Here is a 15419-nt window from a genome sequence, read left to right as displayed (position 1 = left end):
CACCAGAAGTCTAATAGCAACTATGGGTGCACTGTATGTATTGTGTACTGTGTACACCACCAGAAAAGTGGGTGCACGATACTGTGTACACCGCCTGAAGTATATTAGAAAAAGTACACCAGGAATGGCCTGCAGTCAGATATAGTGGATGCAGTATATATATATATATATATATATATATATATATATATATATATATATATATATATATATATATATTTATATACGAGACTGGCTGTATATATATATATATATATATATATACACATATATTAAATACACTGCAGCTAACTTAATAACCTGCCTGGCTGAAGTATATTAGAAAAGTACACCAGGAATGGCCTGCAGTCAGATATAGCTAAACTGGATGCAGTGGATATATATATCCATATATCTCATTCTAAATGACACTCTCTCTCCGTCCACGCCAACAACACACTACACATGGCCGACGTGCAGGCAACCTTATATAGTGTGGGGCGTGGACTTAGACCCCCTGAGCCATGATTGGCCAAAGGCACCCTGCCTTTGGCCAATTATGGCTCTCTTAGCTGAGGGCGCTGGGATTGGCCAAAGCATGCAGGTCATGGTGCATGCTTTGGCCAATCATCATACAGCAATGCACTGTGCTCCCGCAGTGCATTATGGACGTTACACAGCACTCAATTTTGGCGCAAACGCCCCATAATGTTCGGTTTTCGACGAAGGGGCGAACAGCCAATGTTCAAGTCGAACTCATGTTCGACCTGAACATAAAGCACATCCCTAGTGCCTACCCACCAGGCCTGATGAAGTTGTGTTGAACCTTTCTACAATATAACTCTATTGCCTATTTTGGACTTTGTGTGTTCAGTGCCCACCATGCCACATTGCACCTTGCTCACAAGTTGGTTAGCATTGTTTTCTTTCAACAGAAAGTGCACTTACTGGTAGGCTAGCCTTGTAAGAAACTTTGCAATGGAGTCCTAAAAAATTCTACAATCATTATACATCTGGTGTTGCCAGAACAGCCTTGTTTTTAATTTCACATTGAGGTAGATGGACCTTATTTTCAAAGTTTCCTTTGCTAAGAGCATCTAGTGATGTGATGTCCATGTTCTCACTTACTGCTCTGTCCTTGATATCTTCTATAGGTCTTTTTCTGGATCCTTACTCTTTTTGTAATGGCCAACCAGGGATGATGTAGTTCTCCTGCATAAGTACAGGGCTTACTTTGTCCCACCTCCCAACACTCGCTCACAGCATGCCGATATTTTACACCAAGCTGTATAGCTGTCAGTGTACAATTAGACAAAATTTGCTAGAAGCCAGGGAAAGACCTTTTTTTGGCAGAATAGACTACGTGGGGTCAATTTATTAATGTTTTTGCTCAAGATTTTTACCCAATGATCCATACATTATTGTTATTAAATCTTGGGCAGTGCTGGATTACCAGATAGGCAGAGTCAGTGCCACATCATTTAGGGCCTGGCGACAACAGATTAAAATAATATTGATTTGATCTCAAAAGAAAATGACTATGAAGTTTTTTTAAATTGATTACAACTCAAAGAAATAAAAACTTTACATTAAAGGAGAAGTAGGGCCAAAACTCTTTTGGCTCTACTTCTCCTGTGGGTCACAGGAGTGCAGAACTATGGGCTAAAGCCCGCTGTCTGCTGATGATCAAAGAGCCGGTCCAGGCTCTGTAGGAATTCTGACAATATTGTCAGGATCCACCTAGATGCCTGACTGGCAGTTGGCTCAGCCTCTCATTGACCCTCTGAGAGCCTGAGCCAGCCTCTCCTGCCTCCTACACAGTTTTGCACTCAAGTAAGCGCTGAAGGGACAGAGCAGAGAACCGATGACTGATCATTCTCTGTCTTAGAGGTGGCGGGGGACAGATGCCGCCTCCACCTAGGTGAGTATATCCACCTAGGTGAGGTCGGTCAGTTGGTCAGTAGGCCCACACTTACCACATCTAGGTCGCGGGCAGCGCTTCCTCCGGGTGCCTCTCCTCCTCTTGGTGCTTCACGGCGGCTTCCCCTGTGTCTCCTTCCTCCTTCTTCTCGGCGGCAAATGGGATCGCTTCTCCTCTCAGCCAATTGGATGACGGTTCTCAGGACCCGCTTCCTAATTGGCGGGGAGGAGAATCAGCAAGACAATAGCTAATATTAATTCGCTATTGTCACACAACTGGGTGGGCTCAGGGTGCATTGCTCTGCGCCCCGAGCCAGCCCTTATTTGAAGCCTATTAGAGCCTCAGGCTCTAATCACATGCTTCAAAAAAAAAAACGCTATTGGAATTCATGCACCTGGCACTCTGTATGTAGATTAGGGGGCCAGACGCATGGATAAGGGGGTGGCGTTACGGGCTGCCACTGGTCTTGAGTCATGTCGCAGCAAATATGAAAAAGGTTCCTGCACTACGTTTTACCAATATCATTGTGACTTGCATAGAATTCTGTTAAATGAAGTCGCAAGCCGCAATGAAATTGGCAGTGCGAATCGTACAGATGTACTTCAGTGCCATCTTAAGCTACACCGGTGTGAACCAGGGCTAAAAGTTTATCTTCTTTCAGCTGTCAATTTGTAAAAAAAATTTGGGTCAACCTACAAAAATTTAATGTACAGCAGTGATGATCATCTCTATCTGGCAGCTGACATGCATACTACTTAGTTCAATGATATCCCACTAGAGCTCATGCATAAGAAACCTCCATAAACCTGCGAGTTGAGCCCCAAGGTTTCGACTACGTAGGGGCCTCCACAGAGTTTGATCCAGCTCTGATCTTGAGTGTAGAATGTGTGAATTCTTGGTGAAATTTGTCTACAAATATTGATATATAGACCCCACAGAATCTATCCTGACATAAAAAACACCTGCTTCACATTAAAATTCCTTCTTATTTTTTACTGACATTAGATATGTTCATAACTGACTATGCTCACCTTGAATGACCACACTTACTACTGAACTTCTTTTCTTCATCCCATTGTATAGAGTTCTTGCTTCACAGGAATAATTTCCAGAATCCTCCAGTTGAGCCAATGGGATTATGTATTGAGGTGATGAATTCAACTTCTGAACCTTCTTTTCATTCTGGTAGAACGTGAACTGCAGTTCAATGTCGCTTCTTAATTTGTTTATACTCGTGTTACATGTTAGAATAATTCTGTTGCCTTCTTTGGGGAAATCTGGGTTTGTTACAATTTCCGGGTGAGAGAAGAGCTCTGCATAGACATTAATACAATTGTAAGCAAAATCAGAACACAATAGTAAATAGAATTAAATTTGCAAAGAGGTAGTCTAGATCTTATTCTTCCTGTTGTATCGTGTCCTTCTCACCTTGTATTTGGACATTTATCTTTTTACTCTTCTTAGTTAAACCATTGGCTGAACTTCTGCCCTCACAGATATAATACCCAGAATCCTCCAGTTTAGCAAATAGGATTCCATATTTATTGGAAGAACCAAATTTCTGAACGTTCTGTCCATTTCTGTGATAAGCAAACTCCACTTCTGTGGCTGATTCGAGTTGACTACGGCTAGTGAGACAGGTCAGTGTAATATTGTCTCCTTCTGCTATTGGGTTTGGGAACCCTTTGATTTCCAGGTCAGTGAAGGGTTCTGAAAGAGAGCAATACAAATAAAATTCCTGGTTTGATGTTTCCTAAAGTATTGGAAGTAGACTGCCATGTGCTGGGTAGAGATGAGTCTGGGTGTGTTTGGACTAGGATCTGAACCCATGTGTGCAGGCCAACCAGGAACCTGTCACCTGTATTGGGCCAATCATCTGCAGTTCTGAACATCCCCAAACTCATCTCTAGTCCTGAGTTTGAGATTCATTTTTCAATTAAAAAATACTGGTCAGCAAAAGTTACAACACACACATTGTTTAGATGATTTTTGAGGTCTCTCAAATGTAGCCATTCATTCTGAACAATCATGGTACAGGTTTTCATTTCTTAACCACTTTCACTGTTCGGACGTTCGACGAACAGCCAAACAAATAAATTGTTTGACTGTTTGTTCGCCCCCCCCCCCCCCGAACCAACCACAATGCATTGGGATGCTGAACAGTGCATTGCCAGTTAGAGTCATGATTGGACACTGTCATCATGACTTTATCCAATCTTGGCTCATTCCCGCCCCACAGTATAACAGTATTCTTTCAATTTCAGCCATTTTCAGTGTGATTTCGGCATGGAGAGAGATAGAACGGGGCTCTGTTCAGTGCTATTAGTTAGTGTGCTATACTGTGCTATTTTGCTTCAATTGTCAGTGTAGAATATTAGTTTAGTGTCAGTCTAGGGATAGTGTGAGTGTAGTGAGGAGGACCATCATTCAGCTTTGCATAGTGTGCTACTAGAGTAGGGACAGCTCAGATAGTTTCAGTGTAGTGTAGTGAAACCGTGTCAGTAATCTTGACATTAGTGTATAGCTAGAGTAGGGACAGTTCAGATAGCGTCAGTGTAGTGACGGTTGAACACCATCTATTTGATTGCTTTACTGCCAGTTTAACGCCATTTACTTCTGTGTGCATTACTGCCCGTTTAACGCCATATAGTTTTGCATGCGTTACTGCCAGTTTAACACCATATGGTTCTGTGTGCGTTACTGCCAGTTTAACGCCATAAAGTTCTGTGTGCAGTACTGCCAGTTCAACGCCATATAGTTCTGTGTGCATTACTGCCAGTTTAATGCCATATAGTTTTGCGTGCGTTACTGCCAGTTTAACGCCATATAGTTCTGTGTGCGTTACTGCCAGTTTAACGTTATATAGTTTTGTGTGCGTTACTGCCAGTTTAACGCCATATAGTTCTGTGTGTGTTACTGACAGTTTAACGCCATATAGTTCTGTGCTTCACTGTACGTTTGGCGCAATATATTGCAGTATATTATAGTGTATCTGTGGAGTGTGTCTTTGTAGTGTGAGTACTCAAATTAAAGTGCACCAAACACCTCTTTACATTGATTAAGGTGAATCTACGTACAGATTTCAACTTCTTCTTTACATTTGCTTATAAGCACTGCCCCTTCCCTTCCTCCCTATAATGTCTGGGAGAACAACAAGGAGAGGCAGACGCTCCCTTGGCACTGTAAGGGGACCAGCAACAAATGTGTTCACAGGCAAAGGTGAAACGTGGTGGTCACTCCTGAGGCAGGGCATCATTTCCTTTGTTTAGTGAGTTTGCCTGTGTTATCCAGCATGCTTTCAGAACGGGCATTCAGTGCTGCAGGAGGTTTTGTTACTGATCATTAGGGATGAGCCGAACACCCCCCTGTTCGGTTCGCACCAGAACATGTGAACAGGCAAAAGATTTGTTCGAACACGCGAACACCGTTAAAGTTTATGGGACTTGAACATGAATAATCAAAAGTGCTAATTTTAAAGGCTTATATGCAAGTTATTGTCATAAAAAGTATTTGAGGACCTGGGTCCTGCCCCAGGGGACATGTATCAATGCAAAAAAAGTTTTAAAAACAGCCGTTTTTTCGAGAGCAGTGATTTTAATAATGCTTAAAGTGAAACAATAAAGTGTAATATTCCTTTAAATTTCGTACCTGGGGGGGTGTCTATAGTATGCCTGTAAAGGGGTGCATGTTTCCCGTGTTTAAAACAGTCTGACAGCAAAATGACATTTCAAAGGAAAAAAAGTCATTTAAAACTACTCGCGGCTATTGATGAATTGTCAGTCCGACAATACACATAAGTTCATTGATAAAAATGGGATTTCCCATAGGGGAACCCCGAACCAAAATTAAAAAAAAAAATGGCGTCGGGGTCCCCTTAAATTCCATACCAGGCCCTTCAGGTCTGGTATGGATATTAAGGGAAACCCCGCGCCAAAATTTATTAAAAAAATGGCATGGGGTCCCCCTCAAAATCCATACCAGACCCTTCAGGCCTGGTATGGATTTTAAGGGGAACCCCGCGCCAATTTTTTTTTTAAAAATGGCATGGGGTCCCCCCAAAAATCCATACCAGACCCTTATCTGAGCATGTAACCAGGCAGGCTGAAGGAAAAGAGGGGGGCGAGAGAGGTGCCCCCCCTCCTGAACCGTACCAGGCATTTTCCTCCGTGGCGTCTTCTTCCCCGTTATGTAACCGGGTGACCCCGCCCCCTCTGACATCACGGGGAAAGCCATAGGGGAAGTCCCCGTCAAGTCCCTGTGCGTAGTGGGGGGCAGGGTCACCGGGTGGCTCCACCCTCCGTTATTTAAGAAGTGTCAGAAGAAGAGAAGCGTCACACAGCGAGAGCCTCCCATGGATGCAGAGCGGCCCAAGAACGAAGCGGGGAAGAAGACGCCGCAGAGGAAGAGCAACAGAGCAAGAAGCAGAAGATCAGAGGAAGAAGAAGATGGAGGAAGAAACCAAAGGAAGAAGGAAGGAAGAAGGAAGAAGACCCGAAGAAGATGGAAAGAAGAAGACTTTAAATAAAGGAATTGTCAAAAACTGTCTCTTGTCATTTTTAACATTTTTGACACTTTTTTTGTGAAATGGTAGGGGTACTTTTGTACCCCATTACCATTTCACATGGGGGGGCTGGGATCTGGGGGTCCCCTTGTTAAAGGGGGCTTCCAGATTGCGATAAGCCCCCCGCCCGCGGACCACCACAACCACTGGCCAAGGGTTGTGGGGATGAGGCCCTTGTCCTCATCAACATGGGGACAAGGTGCTTTGGGGGGCTAACTCAAAGCACCCTCCCAATGTTGAAGGCATGTGGCCTGGTACGGTTCAGGAGGGGGGGCGCTCTCTCGTTCCCCCTCTTTTCCTGCGGCCTGCCAGGTTGCATGCTCAGATAAGGGTCTGGTATGGATTTTTGGGGGGACCCCACGCCTTTTTTTTTTTTCATTTTGGCACAGGGTTCCCCTTAAAATCCATACCAGACCTCAGGTCTGGTATGGTTTTTCAGGGGTCCCCCACGCCATTTTTTTTTAAATTTTGGTTCGGGGTTCCCCTGTGGGGAAATCCCATGCCGTTTTTATCAATTAACCTTTATGTGTATTGTTGGAGCGACAATTCATTAATAGCCACGAGTAGTTTTAAATGACTTTTTTTCCTTTGAAATGTAATTTTGCTGTCAGACTGTTCTAAACACAGGAAACATGCGCCCCTTTACAGGAATACTATAGACACCCCCCACGTATGGAATTTAAATGAAATATTACACTTTTATTCATTCACTTTAAGCATTATTAAAATCACTGCTCCCGAAAAAACTGCCATTTTTAAAACTTCTTTTTGCATTGATACATGTCCCCTGGGGCAGGACCCAGGTCCCCAAACATTTTTTCTATGACAATACCTTGCATATAAGCCTTTAAAATTAGCACTTTTGATTTCTCCCATGAACTTTTAAAGGGTGTTCTGCTGCTTTCGAATTTGCCGCGAACACCCCAAATTGTTTGCTGTTCACTGCTCATCCCTACTGATCATAGAACACGTCTGTCCACAGACTCTGTGGACCGTTTGACATTTATAAAAATGAATCAGTCCTGGATTACCAGCTATGAAGCCCCTGATGCTGATGTCACTGATTAAGTCTTTTTGGGATGTGGAATCTCTGCAGGACTTCGAGGCTGCCTAGCTTTGAGGGTGTTCAATCATTTCATCTGGAAGAATGTTTTTGGTATAGGTTTCATGGGTACAATTAAAACCCAAAGACCAATTTTTTAGCACCTGTTTGACAGGTGCATATCATTGCCATTTTTTACAGCAAGACCAATTCTTGCTCATACACACTGGCTCCCCAGCTGTGGCTGAGCAAAATAAAGGCAGCTTGCAGGAAAAATTTAATTTTTTTGGCTTTATAAATGCAATTATCGCTGCAGCAGATTCTAGACATGGTACAGATCTGCCACCTAACAGGTAGACTAAGGGGACCCCCAGGGACTATATTGGAAGGAGTTTTTCATTTTTATGCTTTCACTTTAAAAATTAAAAAAAATCACTGCTTTTCACAAACTTTTTTTTTTATTGATACATGTCCCCCAGGGGAGGACCCGGACCCCTATAACCATTGTATGACTAATTACTTGCATATAAGCCTTCAAAATTGGCACTTTTGATTTTTGACGTTCGGGTCCCATTGACTTTAATGGCGTTCGTTATTACAATTCGAACTTTCGCAAAGTTAGAAAGTTCTGGTGCGAACCGAACAGAGGTGTGTTCAGCCCATTCCTAAATACCACCAAAAGTAGACATGTGCAGAATGGATAAATGTGTTTAGTTTTGTATAGGGATAAGCTTGTAAACAAACCGAACATATAGGGCATTCGTGGCAAATTTGAGCGCCGCTGAATGCCCCATAATGCACTGCAAGATCACAGTGCATTGACGTCTGATGATTGGCCAAAGCATGCACCTGACCTGCATGCTTTGGCCAATCACAGTGCGCTCTGCTGTACCAGATTACCTGTCACCATCAGAGTACCTATCACCATCAGAGTCCCGAGTACCTGTCGCCATCAGAGTACCCGAGTACCTGTAGCCATCAGAGTACCTGTCGCCATCAGAGTATCCGAGTACCTGTCGCCATCAGAGTACCTGTCGCCATCAGAGTACCCGAGTACCTGTCGCCATCAGAGTACCCCGAGTACCCTTCCCCAGCCCATCAGAGTACCCAGTACCTGTCACTATCCCATAGTCCCCGTGAGAATTCCGGAGTACCTGTCACCAGCCAATCAGAGTACTTGGTACCTGTCACCAGCGCATCAGAGTACCAGAGTACCTATCTCCAGCTCATCATAGTACCCAAGTACCTGTCACCAGCTCATCAGAGTACCCAAGTACCTGTCACCATCAGAGTACCCCGAGTACCTGTCATCATCAGAGTACCTGAGTACCTGTCACCAGCCCATTAGAGTACCTATCACGAGCCCATCAGAGTACCAGGAGTATCTGTCTCCAGCCCATCAGAGTACCTGAGTACCTGTCACCAGCTCATCAGAATACCAGAGTACCTGTCACCAGCCAATCAGAGTACCCGGTACCTGTCACTATCCCATCAGAGTACCCGAGTACCTATCTCCAGCTCATCAGAGTACCCGAGTACCTGTCACCAGCTCATGCCTCATAGAATATATGGTGGGGTGCTTTCTTTTCAAAATTGTGTCATTTTGTGGGTGTTTCCATTGTCCTAGTGCTCCAGGACCTTCAAAAGTGTGTAATGGAAATTTGTACGTTCTGTATATAATTGTATTCTATTTTGTATGTATTGCACACTGCCCTCACTGTGCACACAGCACTAATAATGTTTTCAGTACATGTTTGCATTCTTTCGAGTCCTGATTAGAATTAGCCTGCCTATGTAACGCCCCTTGTTACCATAAACGTACAATTGTAATATTAATGTGATACCTAAGTAATCATGTGTATAAAAACCTTCAATTGCATCATAATAAAGCAGAACAGTTATTTGGCAAGATGCTGAGAGTATCTTTTGTGTCTGTTCCCTACTGCAGTAGTTATTATTAATTTGGAACCACTAATCAATATGAGGATAGGAGTTGCCTATCATCAATTTAACCGAGTCAAGTGTGATAGGTCATCAGGAAACTAAATGTTTAATTTATGCTCCTAGAACTCCTGAAGGTGCTCCCTGAATGATGGGTCTCTCTATTTGGCCAGGCTGTGTAAAAGTCTCACACATGTGGTATCGCCATACTCGGGAGGAGTAGAAGACTGTGTTTTGGGGGGTAATTTTTGCTATGTACATGCTATGTGTTAGAAATATCTTATAAATTGACAACTTTGTGTAAAAAGAAAACATTTTTCATTTACTTTCCATGTTTTTCAAAGACTTTTGGAAAAAAATGAACTGTTCAAAAGACTCATTATGCCTCATAGAATGTACGTTGGGGTGTTAGCTTTCCAAAATGGGGTCATTTTGTGGGTAATTAAAAAAAAATAATAATAATAATTTCTTATATTTCCCAAGAATTGTGGGAAAAAAATTACAACTTCAAAAAACTTGCAATGCCTCTTACTAAATACCATGGACTGTCTACTTTTCAAACAGGGGTCATTTGAGTGGTATTTGTACTATCTTGACATTTTAGGGCCTCAAGAAATGAGAAAGGCCATTAGTGCATCAGGTGTGATCAATTTTCAATGATTTGCACCATAGCTTGTAGACTCTATAACTTTCACACAGACCAAATAATATACACTAATTTGGGTTATTTTTACCAAAGATATGTAGCAGCCCAAATGTATGAACAAAAATGACTTATTTGCAAAATGTTATCACATTTTTTCAAAATTTTCTCTCTTTTTTTTACGTATGTCGCCAAAAATAAAAAACCCAGTGGTGATTAAATACCACCAAAAGAAAGCTCTATTTGTGTGAAAAAAAGATACAAATTTTGTTTTGGTACAGTGTTGTATGACTGAGTAATTGGCATTCAAAATGTGAGAGCACTGAAAGCTGAAAATTGGTCTGGGCAGGAAGGGTGTATAAGTGCCCGGTATTGAAGTGGTTAACAAACAAATCCGAAACTAAATCAATGTTTCCGTCGTTCACATTTCTAACATTCACCATCCACATATACAGGTATTTCAAACCTTGAATCATACTTACCATTTATTTGAATATTTAACTGATTGCTTCTTTTTTTCACATTACTGTTTAAAGTTATTGCTTCACAATAATATTTCCCAGAATCCTTCAGCTGAGCCTGTTGAACTCCATATTGGTTAGATAAAGTGAAATTCTGAACAGTCAGTTGATCTCTATAGAAAGCGAACTGAAGAGTCGCCTGTTTGTGTGGACTAAGACTCGAGTCACATGTCAGGGTCATGTGATTTCCTTCCAGCACCGGGTTTGGTGTCATCTTTATTTCAGGAGCTCTGAATAGTTCTGTAAAACACAAATATCACACAGATTGGGCAAGAACTCTCCACATTATCAGCTCTATGCAGTTAATGAACCGTCCAGCCCCACTGGCAGCAACCTATTAAATAAGGCTGAGCCAAACACCCCCCCGGTTCGGTTCACACCAGAACATGCGAAGAGGCAAAAAATTTGTACGAACACGTGAACACCGTTAAAGTCTATGGGACACAAACATGAAAAATCAAAAGTGATAATTTTAACCACTTAAAGACCAGGCCTCTTTTTCAGATTCAGTGTTTACAAGTAAAAAACAAGTTTTTTTGCTAGAAAATTACTTAGAACCCCCAAACATTATAAATTTTTTTTCTTCTAACACCCTAGAGAATAAAAAAGCGGTCATTGCAATACTTTTTGCCACACTGTATTTGCGCAACGGTCTTACAAGCGCACTTTTTTTGGAAAAAATTCACTTTTTTGAATAAGAAAATAAGACAACAGTAAAGTTAGCCCAATTTTTTTATATTGTGAAAGATAATGTTATGCCGAGTAAATTGATATCCAACATGTCACGCTTCAAAATTGCGCCCGCTCGTGGAATGGCATCAAACTCTTACCTTTAAAAATCTCCATAGGCGAAGTTTAAAAAATTCTTCAGGTTGCAAGTTTGAGTTACAGAGGAGGTCTAGGGCTAGAATTATTTCTCTTGCTCTAGGGATTGCGGCAATACCTCACGTGTGGTTTGACAACCGTTTTCACATGCGGGCGCTACTCACGTATGCGTTCACTTCTGCACACGAGCTCGTTGGGACGGGGCACTTTAAAAAAAAAAATTTTTTTTATTGTTTATTTTACTTGATTTTATTTATTTTTTCACTGTTTTTATTTTTTTTTTTAATTGGATCACTTTTATTCCTATTACAAGGAATGTAAACATCCCTTGTAATAGAAAACAAGCATGACAGGACCTCTTAAATATGAGATCTGGGGTCAAAAAGACCTCAGATCTCATATTTGGACTTAAATGCAATAAAAAAAAAAATGTTGTCATTTGAAAAAATGACAAAAGAAAAATGTGCCTTTAAGACGTATGGGCGGAAGTGACGTTTTGACGTCGCTTCCGCCCTGCTATAGTATGGAGACGGGTGGGGGCCATCTTCCCCTCACTCGTCTCCATACCCAGCCACGGACATTTGGGTCTGGGCAGGAACGGTGTATAAGTGCCCAGTATTGAAGTGGTTAACAAACTAATCAGAAACTAAATAAATGTTTCCGTCGTGCACATTTCTAACATTCACCATCCACATATACAGGTATTTCAAACCTTGAATTATACTTACTATTTATTTGAATATTTAAATGATTGCTTCTCTTTTTCACATTACTGTTTAAAGTTTTTGCTTCACAATAATATTTCCCAGAGTTTCCCAGAATTTACTTCTGTGTGCGTTACTGCCAGTTTAACGCCATATAGTTTTGCGTGCGTTACTGCCAGTTTAACGCCATATAGTTCTGTGTGCATTACTGCCAGTTTAACGCCATATAGTTCTGTGTGCGTTACTGCCAGTTTAACGCCATATAGTTTTGTGCGTTATTGCCAGTTTAACGCCATATAGTTTTGTGCGTTATTGCCAGTTTAACGCCACTTACTTCTGTATGCGTTACTGTCAGTTTATCGCCATATCGTTTTGTGTGCGTTACTGCCAGTTTAACGCCATATAGTTCTGAGTGCGTTACTGCCAGTTTAACGCCATATAGTTCTGTGCTTCACTGTACGTTTGATGCAATATTTTGCAGTACATTATAGTGTATCCGTGGAGTGTGTCTTTGTAGTGTGAGTACTCAAATTAAAGTGCACCAAACACCTCTTTACATTGATTAAAGTGCATCTACGTACAGATTTCAACTTCTTCTTTACATTTGCTTATAAGCACCGCCCCCTCCCTCCCTATAATGTCTGGGAGGACAACAAGGAGAGACAGACGTTCCCTTGGCACTGTAAGGGGGCCAGCAACAAATGTGTCCACAGGCAAAGGTGAACGTGGTGGTCACTCCTCAGGCATCATTTACTCTGTTTAGTGAGTTTGCCTGTGTTATCCAGCGTGCTTTCAGAACGGGCATTCATTGCTGCAGGAGGTTTCGTTACTGATCATAGAACGCCTCTGTCCACAGACTCCATGGACCGTTTGACTTTTATAAAAATGAATCAGTCCTAGATTACCAGCTATGAAGCCCCTGATGCTGATGTCACTGATTAAGTCTTTTTGGGATGTGGAATCTCTGCAGGACTTCGAGGCTGCCTAGCTTTTCATTATTTCATCTGGAAGATTGTTTTTGGTATAGGTTTCATGGGCACAATTAAAACCCAAAGACCAATTTTTCAGCACCTGTTTGACAGGTGCATATCATTGCCATTTTTTACAGCAAGGCCAATTCTTGCTTTCATCAAGAGTACCTCTATAGGGTTACGGTGGGAAGGCACCACCGACACCCAAAGACCAATTTTTATGCACCTGTTACTTCTATCCAAAGTCAAAGTAACACCAGAATGTATCCGAAAAAATCTCTAATCTTGTTCTCAGTACACTACATTGTGGCCTTATCATACACACTGGCTCCCCAGCTGTTGCTGAGCAAAATAAAGGCAGCTTGCAAGGAAAATTTCATTTTTTTTTGGCATTATAAATGCAATTATCACTGCACTTTAATGGGGTTCGTTATTCAGATTCAAACTTTTGCGGTGTTAGAAAGTTCTGGTGCGAACTGAACAGGGGTGTTCGGCCCATCCCTAAATACCACCAAAAGTAGACATGTGCAGAATGAATAAATGTGTTTAGTTTTGTATAGGGATGAGCCCGGGGTGTTCGTTTGCTTGTAAACAAACCGAACATACAGGGCATTCGTGGCAAATTCGAGCGCCGCTGAATGCCCCATAATGCACTGCGTTGACGTCTGATGATTGGTCAAAGCATGCACCTGACCTGCATGCTTTGGCCAATCACAGTGCGCTCTGCTGTACCAGATTACCTGTCACCATCAGAGTACCTGTCACCATCAGAGTACCTGAGTACCTGTCGCCATCAGAGTACCGAGTACCTGTCACCATCCCATCAGAGTACCCGAGTACCTGTCACCAGCCAATCAGAGTACCCGAGTACCTGTCACCAGCCCATCAGAGTACCCGAGTACCTGTCACCAGCCCATCAGAATACCCGAGTACCTGTCACCATCCAAAGTACCCGAGTACCGGTCACCAGCCAATCAGAGTACCCCGTACCTGTCACCATCCCATCAGAGTACCCGAGTACCTATTTCCAGCTCATCAGAGTACCCAAGTACTTGTCACCAGCCCATCAGAGTACCCGAGTACCGGTCACCAGCTCATGCCTCATAGAATATATGGTGGGGTACTTTCTTTTCAAAATTGTGTCATTTTGTGGGTGTTTCCATTGTCCTAGTGCTCCAGGACCTTCAAAAGTGTGATAGGTCATCAGGAAACTAAATGTTTAATTTATGCTCCTAGAACTCCTGAAGGTGCTCCCTGCATGATGGGTCTCTCTATTTGGCCAGGCTGTGTAAAAGTCTCACACATGTGGTATCGCCATACTCGGGAGGATTAGCAGACTGTGTTTTGGGGGGTAATTTTTGCTATGTACATGCTATGTGTTAGAAATATCTTATAAATTGACAACTTTGTGTAAAAAGAAAACATTTTTCATTTTCTTTCCATGTTTTTCAAAGACTTCTGGAAAAAGCTAAGGGTCGGTTCACACTGAGGCAGCACAACTTACAGCGCGACTGCCTCAGGCGACCCAGGACATGACTCAGCGGCGACTTGCGAAACGACTTTTGTATAGAAGTCAATGCAAGTCGCCCCCAAAGTCGTACAGGAACCTTTTTCTAAGTCAGAGAATGGTTCCATTGCACAGAACGGGATGCTAATTGTCAGGCGACTAGGTCGCCTGACAAGTCGTCCCACTGTGAACCGAGGCTAACTGTTCAAAAGACTCATTTTGCCTCATAGAATATACGTTGGGGTGTTAGCTTTCCAAAATGGGTTAATTTTGTGGGTAATTAAAAAAATAATAATAATAATAATCATTTCTTAATTTTCCCAAGAATTGTGGGAAAAAAATTACAACTTCAAAAAACTCGCCATGCCTCTTACTAAATACCTTGGACTGTCTACTTTTCAAACAGGGGTCATTTGGGTGATATTTGTACTATCCTGACATTTTAGGGCCTCAAGAAATGAGAAAGGCCATCAGTGCATCAGGTGTGATCAATTTTCAATGATTTGCACCATAGCTTGTAGACTCTATAACTTTCTCACAGACCAAATAATATACACTTATTTGGGTTATTTTTTACCAAAGATATGTAGCAGCCCAAATTTATGAACAAAAATGACTTATTTGCAAAATGTTATCACAGAAACTAGAAAAAGTGTTTTTTTTTTCAAAATTTTTGCTCTTTTTTCACTTATGTCGCAAAAAATAAAAAACCCAGTGGTGATTAAATACCACCAAAACAAAGCTCTATTTGTGTGAAAAAAAATGATAAAAATTTTGTTTGGGTACAGTGTTGAATGACTGAGT

The 15419-nt window shown here is 41.9% G+C and overlaps 1 protein-coding gene across 1 annotated transcript in view; it reads right to left on the bottom strand.

Moving 5' to 3' along the window:
• LOC141116639 (hemicentin-1-like) overlaps nt 1-15419 on the bottom strand; it is a 198634-nt gene that overhangs the window by 43047 nt on the left and 140168 nt on the right. Inside the window, exons 10-12 of the mRNA XM_073609031.1 lie at nt 10570-10848; nt 3329-3610; nt 2932-3213 (exon numbers count right to left, since the gene is read on the bottom strand). Coding sequence (XP_073465132.1) covers nt 2932-3213; nt 3329-3610; nt 10570-10848 — 843 coding nt within the window. The remainder of the gene's footprint in view (nt 1-2931; nt 3214-3328; nt 3611-10569; nt 10849-15419) is intronic.

The sequence above is a fragment of the Aquarana catesbeiana genome, linkage group LG13, assembly GCF_042186555.1.
Source record: "Aquarana catesbeiana isolate 2022-GZ linkage group LG13, ASM4218655v1, whole genome shotgun sequence".
Taxonomy (NCBI): Eukaryota; Metazoa; Chordata; class Amphibia; order Anura; family Ranidae; genus Aquarana; species Aquarana catesbeiana.
Note: the sequence above shows the minus strand (reverse complement) of the source record. Positions and strands in the feature narration are given on the sequence as shown.